At 40.2% G+C, this 21,018-nt stretch overlaps 3 protein-coding genes across 3 annotated transcripts in view; 1 reads left to right on the top strand and 2 right to left on the bottom strand.

Annotated features, from left to right (window-relative positions):
- The window catches only part of LOC134663221 (adenylyl cyclase-associated protein 1), a 39,107-nt gene extending 22,287 nt beyond the window's left edge, over positions 1 to 16,820 (top strand). Inside the window, exons 5-9 of the mRNA XM_063519609.1 lie at positions 2,628 to 2,774; positions 5,184 to 5,356; positions 7,020 to 7,226; positions 15,938 to 16,081; positions 16,627 to 16,820. Coding sequence (XP_063375679.1) covers positions 2,628 to 2,774; positions 5,184 to 5,356; positions 7,020 to 7,226; positions 15,938 to 16,081; positions 16,627 to 16,713 — 758 coding nt within the window. The 3' untranslated portion in view covers positions 16,714 to 16,820. The remainder of the gene's footprint in view (positions 1 to 2,627; positions 2,775 to 5,183; positions 5,357 to 7,019; positions 7,227 to 15,937; positions 16,082 to 16,626) is intronic.
- On the bottom strand, positions 10,418 to 15,389 carry LOC134647450 (uncharacterized). Its single transcript, XM_063501798.1, has 7 exons — positions 14,976 to 15,389; positions 14,748 to 14,873; positions 14,078 to 14,294; positions 13,320 to 13,564; positions 12,336 to 12,542; positions 11,422 to 11,499; positions 10,418 to 10,591 (listed from the first exon to the last, which is right to left on the bottom strand). The coding sequence occupies exons 1-7, from the start codon at positions 15,216 to 15,218 to the stop codon at positions 10,418 to 10,420; spliced, it is 1,290 nt and encodes a 429-aa protein (XP_063357868.1). The 5' UTR covers positions 15,219 to 15,389.
- Positions 16,821 to 17,951: 1,131 nt separating the features above from the next.
- The window catches only part of LOC134663168 (uncharacterized), a 68,973-nt gene continuing 65,906 nt past the window's right edge, over positions 17,952 to 21,018 (bottom strand). Inside the window, exon 13 of the mRNA XM_063519524.1 lies at positions 17,952 to 18,731. Coding sequence (XP_063375594.1) covers positions 18,372 to 18,731 — 360 coding nt within the window. The 3' untranslated portion in view covers positions 17,952 to 18,371. The remainder of the gene's footprint in view (positions 18,732 to 21,018) is intronic.

The following is a 21,018-nucleotide window of genomic DNA, read 5'->3' as shown; positions in this document are numbered from 1 at the left end:
TGCTAGCTCTATAATAGAGCGGATCAATAATTGATCCGTTAAGACAAAAGCATTGGTTTCATTTTGTGAAACTAGACAATTACTGCCTTTATTTTTATCTAACCCATTGCCCGCGTAAAATTTGCGGTAATTATTCTCGATACCCACCCTGTTTCCTCCTATAATTTAATTATTTGATACGATAGCTTTTGCGGTCGCTTGGTGTACATTTCCCTTCGTAGCCAAATTTAACTTTTCCCTCTGACCTCATCTATATTCAAAGACGTATCGATGGTATTAAATTGTCTTCTATGTATAATTTTCAATAGAAAGTTTGTCGTAATTAATATTAGTTGTAAAACAAGTTCACTGAAAACAAATTACAATATGAGTACAAATACACAACATAGAATTTCATCACTACACAGTATAAAACAAAGTCGCTTCCCGCTGTCTGTCTGTATGTATGCTTAGATCTTTAAAACTACGCAACGGATTTTGATGCGGTTTTTTAATAGACAGAGTGATTCAAGAGGAAGGTTTATGTATAATTTGTTAACCCGTGCGAAGCCGGGGTGGGTCGCTAGTTATACGAACATTCGCCCTGTAAGGACTAAAATTGTATATAAAAGAAATTATAGTAGGTATGTTGAGTCGCGTGTGTTCTCTGTATGTGCTGAAATGCCTTCAAATTTTAAGCAGCAATGTGTTATAAAGGGCGGGCGTAACGTTACCGGCTCTCTAGATTTAGGAGTACTCTAGAGCAGGGGTCTCCAAACTTTTTTACCGGGGGGCCATAATGCACCTCCACAAACTTTCACGCGGGCCACCATCGGTTTTATTTTTGCGCCGGGAAAATCGGCGATCCTAAGGCGAAGGCCCACTGTCGACCACAGTGGGCTGTCGCGTTAGCTATCCGCGGGCCGGATTTGGCTCGCGGGCCGGGGTTTGGAGACCCCTGCTCTAGAGATATAAAATGTAAAGTTTATAATGTCAATGTACAAACGCTAGTTTAGTTACGGAAAAAAGGCGGTAAAATTGAAAACTTTATCATTTAAGTATTTGAAGTAAATAAACAGATATAGTTAAAATGGCTGGTACTCGTACCTAGAAATACGTATGCCGCAGTATACACACAACCTACCAGTTTAGTAGCGTTATCGCATGTATACTCACTGTAAAATTAATTACCTACCATAATTAATAACCTAATGTATGCTTGTAGCGCCGGGCGAGGCGTTATTATTAGTCCGATTAAGAAGGAAATTATATTACAATACAGTTTCTAACAGCGATATATTCGACTTGACTATATGACTTTCATATTTGTGTAGATAGTTGTTTGAGTCTTTTCTCCCCGATCGAGAAATAGCCAAGCTCGACTGTTTATATTTTATCGACTACACGCAGTCACGGTCCGTTCGGATCCGTATAAAAATGCCATTACATGTTGACAGCACAGTAAGCTCCACTTGTGCTAAAAAATAACGGACCAGGTTATTCAAGCGCTCAGATTATGTTGCCGCCTATTTCGAGTGCAAATGAGTTGTATTATGTGTTTCTTTTTCTTCAGGAGTCCGTCAGATTCCAGGTGCTTGTAGGTTCCATAGACAACAACTTAAAATATGTATGTCAGAAAAAAACCGGCCAAGTGCGAGTCGGACCCGCGCACGGAGGGTTCCGCACCATCAACAAAAAATAGAGCAAAAGAAGCAAAAAAAAGCGGCCAAGTGCGAGTCGGACTCGCCCATGAAGGGTTCCGTATTTAGGCGATTTATGACGTATAAAAAAAAACTACTTACTAGATCTCGTTCAAACCAATTTTCGGTGGAAGTTTACATGGTAATGTACATCATATATTTTTTTTAGTTTTATCATTCTCTTATTTTAGAAGTTACAGGGGGGGGGGACACACATTTTACCACTTTGGAAGTGTCTCTCGCGCAAACTATTCAGTTTAGAAAAAAATGATATTAGGAACCTCAATATCATTTTTCAAGACCTATCCATAGATACCCCACACGTATGGGTTTGATGAAAAAAAAATTTTTGAGTTTCAGTTCGAAGTATGGGGAACCCCAAAAATTTATTGTTTTTTTTCTATTTTTGTGTGAAAATCTTAATGCGGTTCACAGAATACATCTACTTACCAAGTTTCAACAGTATAGTTCTTATAGTTTCGGAGATAAGTGGCTGTGACATACGGACGGACAGACAGACGGACAGACGGACAGACGGACAGACAGACAGACATGACGAATCTATAAGGGTTCCGTTTTTTGCCATTCGGCTACGGAACCCTAAAAACGGTCACCCATCCAAGTACTGACCCCGCCCGACGTTGCTTAACTTCGGTCAAAAATCACGTTTGTTGTATGGGAGCCCCACTTAAATCTTTATTTTATTCTGTTTTTAGTATTTGTTGTTATAGCGGCAACAGAAATACATCATCTGTGAAAATTTCAACTGTCTAGCTATCACGGTTCGTGAGATACAGCCTGGTGACAGACGGACGGACAGTGGAGTCTTAGTAATACGGTCCCGTTTTTACCCTTTGGGTACGGAACCCTAAAAACCGGCTACAGTAAGCTGCATCATGGAACCATTATTGTCGCCAGAGCCTAATATTCGACTTATTGTCGACACAGGTAAGGGTGCGGGCGCGCCGCCGCCGCCGCCCGGGGGCATGCCGCCGCCGCCGCCCGTGCTGCCCGCCGCAGACTTCGCCAACCTGTCCGTGGACGACCGCAGCGCGCTCTTCGCCGAGATCAACCAGGGCGAGAACATCACTAGCAGTCAGTACATATTTGTATTTTGTAACCTTAAAGCCCTTGCTACACGGTCGCCGACAAGCCTTCTAACCGTCTGTCCTTGGTCTGACCTTGGTCAGTTTTGGTCAAATTTTGTTGGAAACAACTGTCCACACGGTCCGTCCAGACCAAGGCCACGCGGTCTGAGGGGCTTGTCGGCGACCGTGTAGCAAGGGCTTAAACCTAGAGTGACCTTGGACCGCCAAACTGTTGGTTGGTCACCTTGGCATGTCCTTTACTGCGGCGCTAGTTGAACTACAGATTAGGCTGAAACGTTGGAATACCGTCATTTCTGCCCTGCATTTATGCTATATATTATAAAAAATTACAATTTCTGTAAATTTAATGTTCTAAAGCAATTTTAGACAATAACACAGCACGGGCACGAGCTGCATTGTGACTGAATAATGAACGCGGTGTTTTATTGGATTGCCTCTCTGAAATGCCAACGCTTTTAAGCAACGGAAAATGAAATTCAGGAAATTCACGCATGATAAGATATATCAAAAATGGATGCGCTCTAGTACGATTCACGAATTCGTTTAATATTGATGAATATTTTGCATTTAATCGTGACCATATATTTACTTACGCAATCATATAACTATCTAATATTTATAATAAGAGTGTCATAACAAATATAATAGATAAAGAGATTACTTATAAATAAGTATTTGAGTTTGAGATAGTCGTGTGTTTTGAACTAATATTAAACAAGTTTTACATACCTATTTCTAGAACAATCCAAAGTCCAATCGTATAACCTAAGTCAAGAAAATTAAAAAAATCTTCGTAAAAGATGAAACCTATGTTATATATCCTCCTAAGTCCCGAGTTCCTTTTAAAAGGACATATTCAAATCAAATTTTAAACTATAATTGAATAAAAGAAGGTTACAAATTCAAAACTGCAAATCGGACTCTGGGTCTTAGGAGGCTATGTATACTACGAACAAGCTTGGTGGCCTATACCCTATGTATAGGCCACCAAGCTTGTTCGTTAGCCAGCGCGGGTTCAGTTCCGGTATTTTACGACAGTTGTTACATCAAAGGAGTCTTAGTTTTCTCCGTCGTTGCGCAACTAGCTCCCGGATGGTCTTGGGAATGGGCCGCGTGTGTTGTTTCGTTATTAACTTCTTACACTTAGTTGCTAAAGTAACAATGTTCGGGATTAGTCTTTGATCGCTTGTTCTGTCAGATTGCTACATTTGTACTGCCATAATGTAATGTAAATTCGATTACAATTCTTACAAGTCGGAAATTATGGCCTATTTTTTTTGGTTTTGTATTAAATTTATTTTTAATTAATTAAGATTATATTTTTTATACTCTTAACCCCTCGTATGCTTAGACACGGATCCGTGCGTGGGAATTTTAATCTATTGTTGTAAATGTCAAGGTCACTTTTTCAATGATCAAATTTGACAGGCAGGATACGAGGGGTTAATATATCTTTTTAGGTTTTTCAACCCACATACGTCATATACACTTATGGCCCATAAGTGTATATGACGTAACCCATAAGTTATGGGTTAAAAAAATGTGACATAAGACTACAATTCAGCAGCAGATTCAATTGTTGATGCAGACAAACTGCTCAAAATTATATACTCCAACATCTACTTTAGTGCTCGCATTCCGAGAGAGCGCATAGTTTTGTTGTTATAAGACATTAAGTACACAGTTTATTGTAGTATTTGTAATACATGTAAGATTGCGTTTACTACGGATCTACCACCGCACACACACACACACCTGACCTCTCTGCATACTTTGTATTCAGAATGTGGAGAAGGGTCAGCTCTGCAGCTTACTGTACCTACAATCGAAATAGCACAGTATAACAAAGAGTACTAGCATACAGTATGGACGCTCCCTGCCTCCCGTTGAAAGTGCCGCCCACCCGCTGAGACCCGCTCTCGGTTACCTCACAGTTACCCTACAATGTCTTATCTCACTCACACAAGCATGGTACGCGTTCACCTACACGAGCTTAGGCTGTGTGCGTAGGAACGCGTTTGTTTCATATATTTGATCGCCAGTGTCCGAGGTGTGGAAATAGCATGTAGGGCATACGTAACGTCATAGAGAAAAAAATACATAGAGTGCTCACTCCATACATCAGTTCAGACTATTAATTTCAGTGCCTACATCTAGCATCGAGTAGCGGAACTATCAGTACTGCTACTTGACAATAGATGTAGCACCGACCGGAAAGTCTTATATCAACAGTATAAGACTTTCCGGTCGGTGGCGACATCTATTGTCAAGTAGCAGTACTGATAGTTCCGCTACTCGATGCTAGATGCTAATAGTCTTTTTGGTACTAAAACTGATGTATGGAGTGAGCACTCTATGTATTTTTTTCTCCATGGTAACGTACTGGTTTGTTCAGGCCTCCGCAAGGTGACATCGGAGATGCAGACGCACAAGAACCCGTCGCTGCGGCAGGGCCCGGCGCCGTTCAAGGCGGCCTCGCACGCGCCCAGCAAGGCGCTGCCCGCGCCCGGCGCCGGCACCCTGGACAAGCCGCCCGTCTTCGCGCGCGACGGCAAGAAGTGGCTCATTGTGAGTATAAATAATAAATAAATAAATAGATATTATAGGACATTATTACACAAATTGACTAAGCCCCACGGTAAGCTCAAGAAAGCTTGTGTTGTGGGTACTCAGACAACGATATATATAATTTACAAATACTTAAATACATAGAAAACAACCATGACTCAGGAACAAATATCTGTGCACATCACACAAATAAATGCCCTTACTGGGATTCGAACCCAGGACCGCGGCTTCACAGGCAGGGTCACTACCCATTAGGCCAGACCGGTCGGTCAGTATTTACACATGCTTGGTTATTTTCAAATCGAAGGAAATCGATGTCATTTTCACTTATTCGCTAGGTGCACGACTGGTGCTGCCCTCATTTTGGCGGACTTTCTACGTTAAATCTTATGGAGTAAAATTAGTTCAAGCGGCTGCCGCTAGTACTGATGGCGGACATTCCATAAGATTACCTGTGTTTGTGACGATCAGCGCCACTTCCCCCTCCACCGACTTCGCACCTTGCCAATAATCAGATGAAATTGCACAATTAGAGGTCTTCGGAACATCATCTAAATTTTATTATGACGTAGTCAATAGTTTAAAGGTCCACAAAAAAAGTTTGTAACCCCTAATAGCCAATCGATTGTGGTCAATTGATGAGTTATATCCTCAATTGCGTTCTAGAGCTTACTATGGAATATCATCCTATCTTACGCCTACCAAGATCAGCCCAGCGAGATACTTAGCACATCAGAGAAAATCGCAGCCCTTTGTATGTAATATTAAAATATCTCTCCAATTGTTGTACCCTTTCTATCCAAAACTGTCTCGTTCTCATGTGATTCAGTCATTTCAGGGAAAGGAGAATAGTAGTGTGAATAGTCGGGTTTAATTTGTTAATAGTCAAATCATTTTCAGTCGTATTAAGCAAACGAATAGGTATCTTTCCATTATTAGGTTTCACTAATGCACTAGCCATAAACAATCCGGGTTGAATCTCATTGACACAACCAGATTCTAAATAAGACTACTCTTTATTCATAAGATCATTGATTATATAGCATTGAAATACACGTATATAAGCATGTATAGTTCTATACACTACAATAAATACGTGGCATTACCAATCGGCATGTGTGTTTAATAACATGCTAGCTTGAAGTGCTCACAACATATATTCAACTATATATTGTGTACACAATACCTATATTGTTCAATCATATGTACACAGTTATAAGGAGGCTGTCTTTAGGTATATGAACCCTGCAATTTAACCTCTCACTCTCGTATATCGAACATGGATCCGGAGTCAGAAATTAAGTTTAATCATAGAGCAAAAAAATACATAGAGTGCTCACTCCATACATCAGTTATAGTACCAAAAAGACTATTAGCATCTAGCATCGAGTAGCGGAACTATCAGTACTGCTACTTGACAATAGATGTAGCACCGACCGGAAATTCTTATGCTGTTGAGATAAGACTTTCCGGTCGGTGCTACATCTATTGTCAAGTAGCAGTACTGATAGTTCCGCTACTCGATGCTAGATGCAGACACTGAAATTAATAGTCTGAACTGATGTATGGAGTGAGCACTCTTACTATATTTCTCTATGGTTTAATGTAAGCAAATCAAATTAATAACTTCTCTCACCGAACGTGTTGCAACTTGTCTGAACAGGAATACCAGAAGGGTAACGCCAACCTGGTAGTGGAGAACGCGGAGATGAACAACGTGGTGTACATGTTCCGGTGCCGCGACTCGGCGCTCACGGTGCGCGGCAAAGTGAACGGCGTGGTGCTCGACTCGTGCACCAAGTGCGCCGTCGTGTTCGACAACCTCGTGTCCAGCGTCGAGTTCGTCAACTGCCAGTCCGTGCAGATGCAGGTCAGTGAACAACGGTATCTATGTCACCGTAAAATTGTAAACAGATATAAGGGGTCTAATCATTTTATTAAAACAACGGCATGTGTGATCAAACGGCATGTGTGAACGGCGTGGTGCTCGACTCGTGCACCAAGTGCGCCGTCGTGTTCGACAACCTCGTGTCCAGCGTCGAGTTCGTCAACTGCCAGTCCGTGCAGATGCAGGTCGGTGAACAACGGTATCTATGTCACCGTAAAATTGTAAACAGATATAAGGGGTCTAATCATTTTATTAAAACAACGGCATGTGTGATCAAACGGCATGTGTGAACGGCGTGGTGCTTGACTCGTGCACCAAGTGCGCCGTCGTGTTCGACAACCTCGTGTCCAGCGTCGAGTTCGTCAACTGTCAGTCCGTGCAGATGCAGGTCAGTGAACAACGGTATCTATGTCACCGTAAAATTGTAAACAGATATAAGGGGTCTAATCATTTTATTAAAACAACGGCATGTGTGATCAAACGGCATGTGTGAACGGCATGTGTGAACGGCGTGGTGCTCGACTCGTGCACCAAGTGCGCCGTCGTGTTCGACAACCTCGTGTCCAGCGTCGAGTTCGTCAACTGCCAGTCCGTGCAGATGCAGGTCAGTGAACAACGGTATCTATGTCACCGTAAAATTGTAAACAGATATAAGGGGTCTAATCATTTTATTAAAACAACGGCATGTGTGATCAAACGGCATGTGTGAACGGCGTGGTGCTCGACTCGTGCACCAAGTGCGCCGTCGTGTTCGACAACCTCGTGTCCAGCGTCGAGTTCGTCAACTGCCAGTCCGTGCAGATGCAGGTCGGTGAACAACGGTATCTATGTCACCGTAAAATTGTAAACAGATATAAGGGGTCTAATCATTTTATTAAAACAACGGCATGTGTGATCAAACGGCATGTGTGAACGGCGTGGTGCTCGACTCGTGCACCAAGTGCGCCGTCGTGTTCGACAACCTCGTGTCCAGCGTCGAGTTCGTCAACTGCCAGTCCGTGCAGATGCAGGTCAGTGAACAACGGTATAGACAACAGTCTCGTTTTGGGACCAAAAATGCTCGAAAAGACTAATATACATACTCGTAAGACAAAACACGGAAGGCGATTACACTATAACGGCTGCAGAACTACCTATGTATAGTTTGTAGCTTTCTAATAGAGCCCGAAGGCTAATCCTATTGTCTATTGTTAAGTAAAACCACTCGTGCCACGTGCCACAACCACCTGCATAAAAAATCGGTACTTCGGTTACTGAGTGCCGGCGAGTTGAACGCTATAGAACCAGTCTAAAATGTGTCATCGAGATGCGTAACAAAGGCGCGTTATCGGAGAGCGCACCTACACTGGTTTTTTGAGCGTTGGACTAGCCCGCGCTCAGGTGCCAAATAGAATAATTAGGACCCTTTTTTGCAGGTAAGTAGCACGTGCGGTTTTACTGAACAATAGACAATAGGATAAGCTTTCGGGCTCTACTAGAAAGCTACAAACTATAATAGCAGAAATAAGATAAAATTACAAGCCATAACAAATCATTAGCAAAATAATTAGGACACGGGCTCATTCCATTAACTTTTGGAGCAATATTTCTTCAATAACCTATTTTATGTCAGACATGCATCTGACGCGCAAACATACGTAGACTCGTACGTAGATGTAGAGGCATGTATGGTTGCTGTAAATTAGTTTCAAAATTGACATAAGTAGGTATACCTATTTGCCTTCAGTTTTATGTATAGCAATATCAATGTTACATGTAAAGTGTCATTCAATAGAACTTGCTATGTAAACAAACCGCCATACTAAAATTGACACTGAATGTCAATTTACTAGTAACTTTTGTTTACATAGTTAGCAAGTTCTATTGAATGACACTTTAGGTACCTGGCTGCATATATAAAAGTTGATCGATGCCATCATGTCATTGACACACCCACTAACTCCACTGTGCCCGCAATTATATATCGAGCTGACACGTAATTGGAACCTCCGAAAAAAATAATTTAATTTGATCGCGTTATGATGTCATACTAAACTCCCGAGAGCCATATAGTCATGTGACTATATGGCTCTTGGGAGTTTAGTGAAATTACATTGTTTTGAGTATGTTAATACGAGAGTTTTGTAAAATTAGTATTTCTCTGTAATTTCAAGAACCAATGCATTGTTAAAATTAAAAATGTGAACCAGCATGTCAAGATGTAGGAGTGAACTCAGCTTGCAGATTGCTTGCACAAACACTAATGAGTTATTTCGTTACGAGGTCAGGTAGTGTTGTTTTAGTGCTGATGTGACCACAAGTCTTGTCAGTGCTAATGATGTCGCTCCGTGTCCAGATCCAGATGCTTTTTTTATATGTTCGTCGCACAGGTAGGTTTTTCATTAAAGTGATCGCTTATAAATAATAGATTAGACAATGTGAATATATTTTCCTTGATGAAGCATAAATGAAGATGAGTCTAGTGCAGGGGTCTCCAAAACTTGTGACCCGAAGATCAGAGATCGCAGCCAGGCTTTCGGCTCCTCCTTCCTTTTTGCGGGTTAAGCGAGTTTGTGGGCTGTAGTTTAGAGGCTTTTCAAAACTTTCATACCTTGGCGTGCAAGTAAAATAGCATATAAAGAAAACCTTCAATAATAAAATTTTTCTACTCCCGTACTTTTATTTGTTATTTAAAGAGTCGTGCACACACCTTTAAAACCCTACTTTATAGTTGTCAAGACAAGTCTTTAGTCTATTCCCCAAAAAAGAATTTGTGCATACACGCAGTATCTTTTTGGCGATTTTACGATACTTCGTGTAATGACCACTTAAAGAATAATGAATGAAATACAGTGTTGCCAACCTTATTTTAAAGTCATCTCTGATAAATAAGTGAACCATAGACATGTTTTTTTTTAATTTCATTCATTCATTCATTCTTTTCCCGCCAGTCCCCTCCATTTTTGCTACTTCTTGAATTAAAAATATTTGTTAATTTACAATTTTATTTCAAAGTAAAAGTGCTTGGTCGTAGAAAAAGTATTGTATGCAACGTTGTTTAACTGAGTCAAAAAATACTCGTGGCGTCTTTATTAAAAATTTTCGGCTTCGCCTCAAATTGTTACTCACGCCACTCGCCTTTTTTGACCTCTCTTAAACAACGATTGCATAAAATACTATTAATGTCGTAAAAATTAAATCGCGATCAAGTCGTTAGAGGAATCGTTGTGGTCGAGAGTGAGGTCCTGCAGGGCGAGCAGCTGGCTGCTAGTCTCCTCGAGCAGGCGCGGCAGCGGCGGCCGCTCGTACGGCGCGCCGAGCGCTTCGCACCTCGACTCTTGCTCCTCATACACCGACGTTTCGGTCTCCTGGAAATTATTTATTTATTTTTATTTCCACACTTTTTTTTTTTAATACACATACCAATAAAAATTTTTTTTTTTAATAATTAATTTTGCGTGGTGATCTGTGTATTTTTTGAGTTCATTATTTTAATTAAAGCAGGTATATATTTATTTATATAATATTTGTGTATATATATATATATATATATATATATATATATTATATATATATATATATATATATGTATATTTGAAAGAGATCAGTTTTATTTGTAATATATGATTAAATTAATTAATTAAAGTTAATTACAAAAAACACACCTTAAAAAAATATATAAACTTACAACTATCTTTACAGGTAAACCTAAGACAATAGTGTAACTATTAACCATACATATCTAAAGTAAGCCATTACGTCTATAACATAATATATTTAATGTTGATATTGTGAATTCAGTCAAAGAGCATGGGAATATGTCAATATTTTCCGCTATTATATTGAGGGTTCGAATAGCGCGCGTCAGTGGCGCCAGACCTAGCAGGTTGGTGCTTATTATGCTTCGTTTAGTTTGAATATTAGATATGGGAAAATCTGGAGCATTTCGAAGTATTGGGTCAAAGGTTATTCGGCGTCTTTCTGAATTGAAAGCACGTTAGAGGGTCGTTCATTAAACTTTAAGATTGGTTTTAATCTACTATTGTAAAATCTGATAAATATCTTTTATCGAGTTTCAAGAAAGTGAGAGTCTATTGTTTTTAAGTAGTACAAGTAGGTTAGTATCGATTATATGTTAAACGTGTTGTCTATCTAAAGTATCTAATCCTCTTCAACAACATGCCGTAAAAATATTTACCTCGTAGCAGTTTCCGTAATATTGTTCGTCGTACTCGTGGCATGGGTAGTCATCTGAACATTCCGTTATTCCAGGCTCCTGAAACAATACATACTTAGTTACAATCACACTCACACCAAGTTGCTCACGAAGCTTATCTATTTAGCTTGTCCAAAGTATGCAAGAAGTGTGTAACTTGGGTACTGAATAAGGATGCGCTGCGCATTTGATGCCACGTTGAACTGTTACGCAAAATTTTCTCTTTGATTTGATCCATAGTTAATGAGATATCCTATAGGTATTTATGCTTGTAATGACCTGGTAATCGTTCTTGTAAGGCCCAGGCTGCCGCCGGTTGGGTTAGTTTAGTTAGCTTAATAATAGATTCTACTTGTACCTAATAGTAGTTTTTAAAAGGGTGGTCACTGTCAGGGTTATACCGTGCTAAGTCGTGCTGCGGCGAGGTATTGACCAGGGATGTTGCGAATATCCACATCCGCAACCGCGTAACTTCCGCAATATTTTCAACATCCGCATCTGCATCCGCATCCGCATAAAATCGATGCGGATTTAATGCGGATGCGGATGTGGAACAGGTCGGTACAGGAACGTCTTAGCATCGGCGTAAGTGCTAGACTGCTAGGTAATTTAGTCATTAGCCAAAAAAAAACCTATTATAAATTAGCAGTCAAGCGTGAGTGGGACTTAATGTACGGAACCCTTGGAACGCGAGTCCGACTCGCACTTGGCCGGTTTTTTGAAATAAAAATTACTAAAATGTAATATTTGACGTTTTTTATGTACCTGTCTTGACATCCGCATCCGCATCCGCGGATGTGAGGCTTTAAAAATCCGCATCCGCATCCACGGATGTCAAAAAATCGGCATCCGCAACATCCCTGGTATTGACATATAACTTAGTGGTTGTACTGTACCCGATAGTAGTTCTTGTAAGGGCCGGGGTGGTCCCAGTCGGGGCTGTACTGTTCGACCGCGAGGTCGGTGTCGGAGTGGACCGGCCGCGGGGTGCTGATTGTCTCACTCGTCTCGTCCCGGTCTTGCCGCACCATGTATTGGTGGTCCTTCATTACCATGTGGAGGGCCTTTTGCCAGCTCTCCAACATCTTCTTGATGTTTGACATCTGAAATATAATAAAATATTACAGTATCATTTTTTACGCGGCCCGTATTATGAATATATTGTTTTTCATAGAAGCGAGCTCGCTTAGGCACTTAACGCGATGTAAATATCACTTCACACAATAGAAAGCCTTAAAGCCGATACTTCTTTGCTCTGTTGCCCTTAAATGCATGATTTTTTCTTTTTGCCCGAAATTAATATATGTATCATATAAATCTTTGCTGGTTCTAGGAAAAATAGTAAAAAAAATATAACATCGATTTTCGCTGCGAAATCAGTGTTAAAGTTGCATAGGCTAAATCATATTTATGTAAATATATAATTATTAGTAAGATATATAGGAAAAATCTTACTGCCATCAGAAAAGGTACACTATTTGTGATATTCTTATGATAAAGTTTTTAAATATAAAATAATTACAAACCCCGAAAAATCGACCCTAAATCACACACTAAAAATCATCAACTTCCGGTTTTTCCAAGTTTTCCCACATTTCGTCTTAAAACAAATGTAATTTTTATAAATTAAAATATTGCGTAAATTTAAGTAAAAATTCAGAAAATTGATTAGATTAACTATTGAAATAATATACAGGAACAAATGGAATTTGTCTAATTATGCATAAAATTTTATGTTTATTTTGTGTACGCTGCATCGTACACCATGCATTTAAGGGTTAAACTTGACATGTTGGCTAGCCTTTCGCATCAGACGAAGCTTTAGATTTTGAGGTTTTCTATTCGTTTACAACTTTAGTGCTAATCGCGACAACATTTACCTTTTTCTTTAACAAAGCGTGTCGGCTACATCGACGGATTCGCTTCTGCTTGATGTAGTGCTTGAGATACGCTACTTTGTAGACGTTGGTCACTTCAATGATTTTGATGCGACAGTCCTTTTCGACTTCCGCTTCGCTCACCGACGAGTATTCGCTCTTCACGGAGACGGGCTCCTCTCTGGAGTCCTCTACGCTCTCGTTTGTTCTGTCTGCTAATCCATTCTTATTGAATGCCAGGAGTTCAACTGAGTAAAGTTGTTGTATCATCATAGTGTCGTTAGGTTGGCCTAAAAGTCTCGATCGAGAATTCCAAGTTAAAAGCATTAAAGTAGTAGACAATCCAGTCAAAAACGAGTCTTACCCCCCTTATTCATAAACGCACGACAAGCCTCATCCCTTTTACACATGTACTTATAAGTCCAAATAGCAGATTAAGACAAACGATTATTATCAATTTGAGGCTTGTAGTACGAGACTCGTTTTTGACTGATTTGTTTACAACTTTAATGCTTTAAACTTGAAATTCTCGATCGAGACTTTTAGGCTGAGCCGAGGCTTGTAACATGAACTAGCATGTATGTATTTAGCTTTATCACTACATAAATAACTAATAATACTTACTAAAATTTTGACGTTTGCTAATATTTATTTGTAATTTATCGTCATCCAAGTCTAGTATAGGTAGTTTGAGAGTAGGTCGTGTAACATTTTATCGTGTGGTTGTCAGTTGAAAAGATTCACAAAACAACAAAAGTTACTCAAGTTAAGGTCTTGATCGCTGGTATGATGTCCCAAGGGGTGAGGCCTCTCGACGGTGAAGGTGTCGAGCAGCTTGCGCAGCGCGTGGTCGCCGTCGAGGAGCGCCTGCACGCGCTGGCGCATGTCGCGCAGGCGCGCCGCCTCGCGCTCCTGCAGCGCCAGCAGCTCCGTGCACTCCGCCTCGCTAATCATCTGCTTCGTCTTCACCATCGCGATCTGTTCGGTTTATTGCAGCGGCGCTTTAAAATACCGGTAAATCCGGTTGGGCTTTTGCGAAACCGACCAGGAAACTGCCAAAAGCTTTTTCACGGAAAAACTTATGTACTTAATGTTTATGACCTTGTAGGCCATAATTTTGTTCGGGGGGACGCGATGCTTTGAAGCTTTAGTAAAAAAACTAATCGACAACGGGAATCGCGACCCAAGAACAATTCTTTTCACAACTAAGAGGGTCGTGTATTGTAAAATATTGTAGTTTTTCGCGATATTTGGGCATACTTGATATAGTAGCACATACAGCACTACCTACTATACTTAATTCATAACATGTTTGCACTTAACCTATAGAAAAACGTTTTTGTTAGATTGAATGTCCTTATAAAGAACAATCCCAAAAATAACAACCCCTAACCTAACCCAGCACTCATACTTCGCTACGGAACATTATACCTCTAAAACTAAATCTTCGAGTTCTATTTGTTTTATCTTCAGACGTTCTCTCGAAGTACGGTACACACTGCTCACAAACTTGTACAGATATACTCCGGATGGTAAATATTTCATGCTAAACATTAACTGCAATATAATAGGTAAAATTAAATTACTGAACTCTTTGCATCCAAATAGTGATGCGCTACATATCTAAGTGAAATATCCCGCGAAGAATAAGAAACTTACTGCGTTATAAACAGTTAACTTTATATATAATTTGTAGAACGATGTAATACAAAATTGTAAAAAGGGTATTCCGTAATTATTTAGTACATGGTCCCAGTAGTTATCATGTGCCACCTGGGGCGGCTGCGCCAACGCTCGCTTGTCGTTGAACAGCCTGCTAGTGTACAGCGCGAGCAACACTGACATGACCATTATTACTAAACGTTTCGTGATTATCATCACTGTAACTCGTCTCTTATCCATGCATATCAATTATTGATGTGAAAGTGGAAAAATACCAATGTAAACAATATCGTCTGAAACTGTGGCTGACAATGACATGGCGCTGTCACGGCACGACTTCTGTGCACAGTTCTATCTTTGAATTATTAATTAAATGTCAAGAGCATCTGAAAAGTTTAGATGTGGTTGTTTATTATTTTAATGCACGACTGTTGACTTCTAAACTTCTTTAGATATTATTTTTATTCATAATATATTAATTTTATGTTGTTTCCGTATAGGCCCGTGCATGAACTATAGGCGGCAGTACAGGAGCTGTCAGATTTTTGGCGCGAGGCGTAAATGTGTCGTTTATGCTTCCGATGTAGCTCACAAGATGGCAGAACCTAATATGCACAAGGAAACATACCGACGAGAACGGTAGATGGTAGCACTTGCTTTGGCAATGTACCTACATGTGCACATATGTTTCCGATTCAGGCCACAAGGTGGCAGACCCTCCAACGCGCACGGTCCCTATTTGACGAAAGCGAGACCAATCTTTTTTGGAAATAATAATAAGAATTTAATGAAGTCAACTGCTACGAATTTGAAAATAAAGACAAAACAAAATGCTATTATTCCCGTCGAACGTTGCGTCGCTAATAACATAAACAATAATCCCATTCATGAACGATCAACTATTATTAGAATCGTGTTGATTGTTTGTACAGTAATGAATGATCTTCGTTGATCGACAGGTACTGGGCAAGGTGCCGACCATCTCCGTGGACAAGACGGACGGCTGCCAGATCTACCTCTCCAAGGACGCGCTCGACGTCGAGATCGTCAGCTCCAAGTCCTCCGAGATGAACGTGCTCGTGCCCAAGGGCAACGGCGACTACGTAAGTGATCTGATTCCTTAGAAATTACTTCAATAAAAGGGAGGAGGATTTATTTGCTAAACTTTTTTATAACTTTCTTTTTATTAGGTATTTAATTGCTGAAGTGTTATCACATGATAAACCTTGAACTCGTCATACGCGTGTTGAAGACTGGTGACCTGTGACGTATTTTCAGACATTAAACTTATCTGAGCCTGATAATTTGTGTAAATTTTACCAAATATAAGCTTATGCTCTAAGCATGATTTTGTAAAATAACTTGCATTACGGAATTATTTTTTACTTGAAATATAATAATGGTATTTGAATTGTAAGTTACTATTATAACTTTCAGTCTTATCATAATAGGTATAGATTAAGACTGAGAAGAGCTTAAACTGACGACAGTTGCTGCGCCACACGAGTGGCGCAGTTTTTTTTTTTCAAATAGTTTCATCGTACGCGGATCCGCGTTCGGCATACTAGCGCTAAAGGACTAATTTATTCTTATTAAACGGTATTGAAATTTGTGGAACTGTGGAACTGATGGAAATATTTTGTTGCAGGTGGAGTGGCCCGTGCCGGAGCAATTCAAGACGGTGGTGACCAAGAGCGGCGGGCTGTCCACCACGCCCGTCGAGAGCAAGGGCTAAGCGCCGCCCATGCCCGGGAACATTCCCACCAGACCCCGCAACCGGTCTCAGGGCCTTGCTCTCCGGTTGATGCCATTTGATTCTCTTTACCTTTCAATATGACGCCGCTAAAGCATCAACTAGAAACCGAGGCCTAACAGTCGTGGCTCATTTGCCAGCCGTTACTGTAAACGTTGATTATTTCAAATGATTATTATCTTTTGACGTCTCGTTTTTTTGAAATCGCATTATTTCGTAGTGTTTTTTTACTACTTTAAATCCTATGATTATTATTATTCAATTTATAAATACAAATTTGCATTTTAATTTATTCGTATTAGTGTTATCCTGACGTAAAAGTGCCACGGCTTGGACTAGCCGTTAGCGGGGTTTGATTACCATACACGATTAGTGCGCTCAAAGCCGGGTCTACCAAATACACGTTCATTTGGTTTATTAACATAATTACTTTGCACGGTCTAGTTGTAACTTCTAACACACTAGTTCGTATCGAAATTGTATCCAAAGCACAAAATGTTCTCGGGCACCACATTATCTACGTGTCCAATCTGATTTTGCCAATGTGAATTCGTTCTCCCTACATTTCCTAGTATTTAAATGTATATCTTACGTGACGTAGCAATCATTGTAACTCGTATTTACTGGCCTTTTGAGATGTATCAGAATGATGTTCCTTGATATATATTTTTTAATAAAGAATCAGTAATGTGCATGGCGAGGGAGTACCGCTTGGTACGGGATTTAGTTAAGTTATATAAGGCGTGTGACTGTATCGAGTTTGGAGTTAGGAATGCTTTTATTGGTCTCGACTTTTGCTGTCACTAGCAGTGACTCTATAACCCCGACAAGTCTCGCAAAATGCTACAATTTACTTATCAACGTTTGAGTAATCGAGTTCTCTCTAGCGGTTTACTGAGATTTTCTAATTTGAGACGATTATAATTTATTGGTATTATAATTTTTAATTTCTTTCAAGTAAGTATTATATAAATGTAGGCAATAATGAATCAGTATATTCTATTCCGTTTTTATTATGAATGTGACATTTCTATTAAGAATAAAAACTATTGATAATGCCACCATTTTGAACATATGAATAATGATAATTTGTAATACAAACGTTTGCATTTTGTTAATTTATTTGTCGAGAGATTAAACTAAGTTTTAAGGAAATGTGTATTTCATTTTGATATCGTCTCCCTATCATCAACCCTGAAACCAAATAAAACAAAAAAATATAGTGATTTCAATGAATAGATTTTTATTCCAGCCATGGTTTACATCGTCCATTTGAATGGTGACGTTGTTATTCAAACGGAAAAGGTCGTCCATGAATTTCAAATAAATAGTTTTAAATTTAAGCTGTCACGAAGTGGTTAACAAAACAACAGTTCGGGTACTAAATAATGCTAATATCTATATTTACAAAGCGTACCCGCGTTCTAAATAAATATGGCATAGTCAAAGATATCAGCAGAGATTTGAGACGGGAAACACGGACTGAACTTAGTCGAAAATCGGGTTTTCACAATTTAAACCTAATTGACATTTTATCGTACACTACGTTTACTTAAGTACATCTAATTAACATATCAGTCGCATTTAAGAAAGTAACTACATAGTACTGGCTTATAAGTAGCTAGATCGCCCTAGTGTTGTCAGTCGGGATCGAGCGCGCTGGAGTTGAGTCTGCTGGCGCACTGCCACTCGTCGCTGCCGTCCGAGCATTCTAGGAAGCCGTTGCACACGCTCGAGGCAGGCAAGCACTCTCCGAGCGGGCAGCGGTGCCCCCTGCACGTGTCCAGCTTCACGGATCTGTTCTCGGCCGCTTCTAAGTCGTAGTAGAAGTCCTCGGAGTCCGTGTCGGCGGTGGTGTCGTTGAGCGAGTGCGCCGCGATGACGCTGTCGATCCAGTCGATGTAGTGCGACACCTTGGTGTACACGCCGGGCCGGTTGGCGCGCGCGCACCCGTACCCGTTGCTCGTCACGCCGTAGATGTACCATTTGTTATCCGCTTCCTGAAATGTACGAGCAGTTTTAAATTTCTCCTCTGAAACATCAACAACTGAGTTGTATTAGACATTAGACGTTACAAGGTTGAAGAAATTATAATGAATCAGTTTTGCCAGCTGAACTATAGACGGATCTACACGGCCAAATATGTTGTGTCGTACCTAACTGGCTGTCAAACTTATAGTTCAATATCTAGTTTCCGTGAAATACCTATCCTACAATACAACACCCGAGCAATGCCGTCTAGTTCCGCTTTCCCACAATATGTTCAGTAAGTATGTACCTATTCATATTCAAATTGACTGAGTTGGAGAAGAAATAAATAAGTTTGCTTTTATCATTATAATGATAATTTAGGGGGTATATACTTGGGTCAAGGAGGTAGTATCCCCTAAGAAGAGATCTTGATTATGTTGAGTGTCGAGGGTTTATTTACGACAACTAAATAACTAGTTTGGCTATGGGCAACACAGTTGACCACTGATAGCGTAACAGTAGGTAATCTATAGACTAACGATAGTAACGATGTTTGCCGAAGGAGTGCGTGTGGTAGAATGCCCCAGGTATCTCGTCTGCTTCTTTCATACCTCCCGAAGGGAGGTATGAGATGCCTTTCCATCCCTTCTGGGGATTTTTGGCGGTGTCGAATCGCCGCCCGTGACTACGGGCGGGTCTATTTAGTGCCCTTTTTCTAAGGGCGGGGGCTTCATGGCCATAGCTAGCACGACAACTAAATAACTAGTTTGGCTATGGGCAACACAGTTGACCACTGATAGCGTAACAGTAGGTAATCTATAGACTAACGATAGTAACGATGTTTGCCGAAGGAGTGCGTGTGGTAGAATGCCCCAGGTAGCCGTATCCTTTACTATTTTATGCGAACATGTGCATCCCCACTATGTCCTGGTAACGGTACGCTGTACGGTACCAAGAGCTTCCCACGCAACTAAACTACGCTAAATTACACAATAATAAAATACAATGATTCTGCCGTTAGGCTCGGTAAAACGCAAGGATAATAGCTAGACCCTAATAAACTAATACAATAACGTTACAGGAACTTAACGAATACAAAGGCGTGTAGCGGTCGGAGCTTAGGTATGCGTTGCAATAATAATAAAGTGCACTTTTATGGCCAGACAATATTTGCCGTTAAGGGACCGGCCTACAAGACATAACTGTTACTTATTTTTAGCTTTACTATAAAAAATATTCTAACATTTTATTTTACTTATTAATACTATTCTGTACATATATATTCTAATGCTACATATGTAGTGGACGGACACGTCGGCTACAATAATATGCGCTATCAAAAACTTCCTCCTCAAACGGGGAAAATTGGAATTCGTTTTCCTTATTATAAAGTTTAGGTACGGCTCCCAAACCCTCCATTGGCTATTATATGTAGGTATAACATGTACCTACTTATTTTGCGACTTCGTTTAGATACCTACTTTTTTGTGAACATCTGGTGAATTAGCCTGCAGCTTAATTGGTTATAAACGAGAGTTCTATCGGTGTAACTGGAAATAAACTTGGTCGATAATGGGACATTTCACGGTTATTTTAATTTAAATGGAAACTCTCATTTCATCAGGTAGGTTTGGTTGTCTTCAATTTATTAGAATTTGGATTAGAAGAAAGGAACCTCTTTGCGATTTTCTATTTTCATCCGTCGTTTTTGACAAAGCGGTACATGTAAGAATTTGGAAATAAAATAATTGGTGTGGGCCGCATGTAACTTGTAGCGACGCGACGAAATTGAGAAATGAGCTACGCCCACGTCTGGCCAATCTAAACCGTACTCGTAGGTACAGTACCTAAGTAACACTTAAGTCTAAATTTACGTTTACTAGTTAGCGTAAATTTAGCGGTTTTTTGGATGTAGCTACATAGCTACGCTGTCTGAAAGCATGAAAGGATCGTGTATTTTGGCGATTAAGTACTACAGGCTTTGCATAGAACATTTTTCGATACCTACCTATTATTATTATTGGGGTGGTACTGGGCCTTTGAGTGTCACTGTCACGTCGACCAGGTATTGATCTATTGTGACGGCCCTTTAAAGTTCATACTAATGCCCGCTGCATCCAGAAAATTACAGATGTTTTGGGCCGTAACGTTCTGTACCTCATAGGGTTGCAATACATGCCGCTCTAAGTAGGTATTTCTTTTTGACATTAATGGTACTACCTACCTAACAACGTAACCGTGCGTGCGGCAGCGGCCAACGTATCTAAAGGGGCCCACTGATTACCAGTCCGCCGGACGATATTAGGCTGTCAGTTG

The sequence above is a fragment of the Cydia amplana genome, chromosome 4 (assembly GCF_948474715.1).
Source record: "Cydia amplana chromosome 4, ilCydAmpl1.1, whole genome shotgun sequence".
In the NCBI taxonomy this organism is placed as follows: domain Eukaryota; kingdom Metazoa; phylum Arthropoda; class Insecta; order Lepidoptera; family Tortricidae; genus Cydia; species Cydia amplana.
The sequence above is the reverse complement of the archived record's forward strand: the minus strand, read 5'-3'. Positions and strand labels throughout refer to the sequence as shown.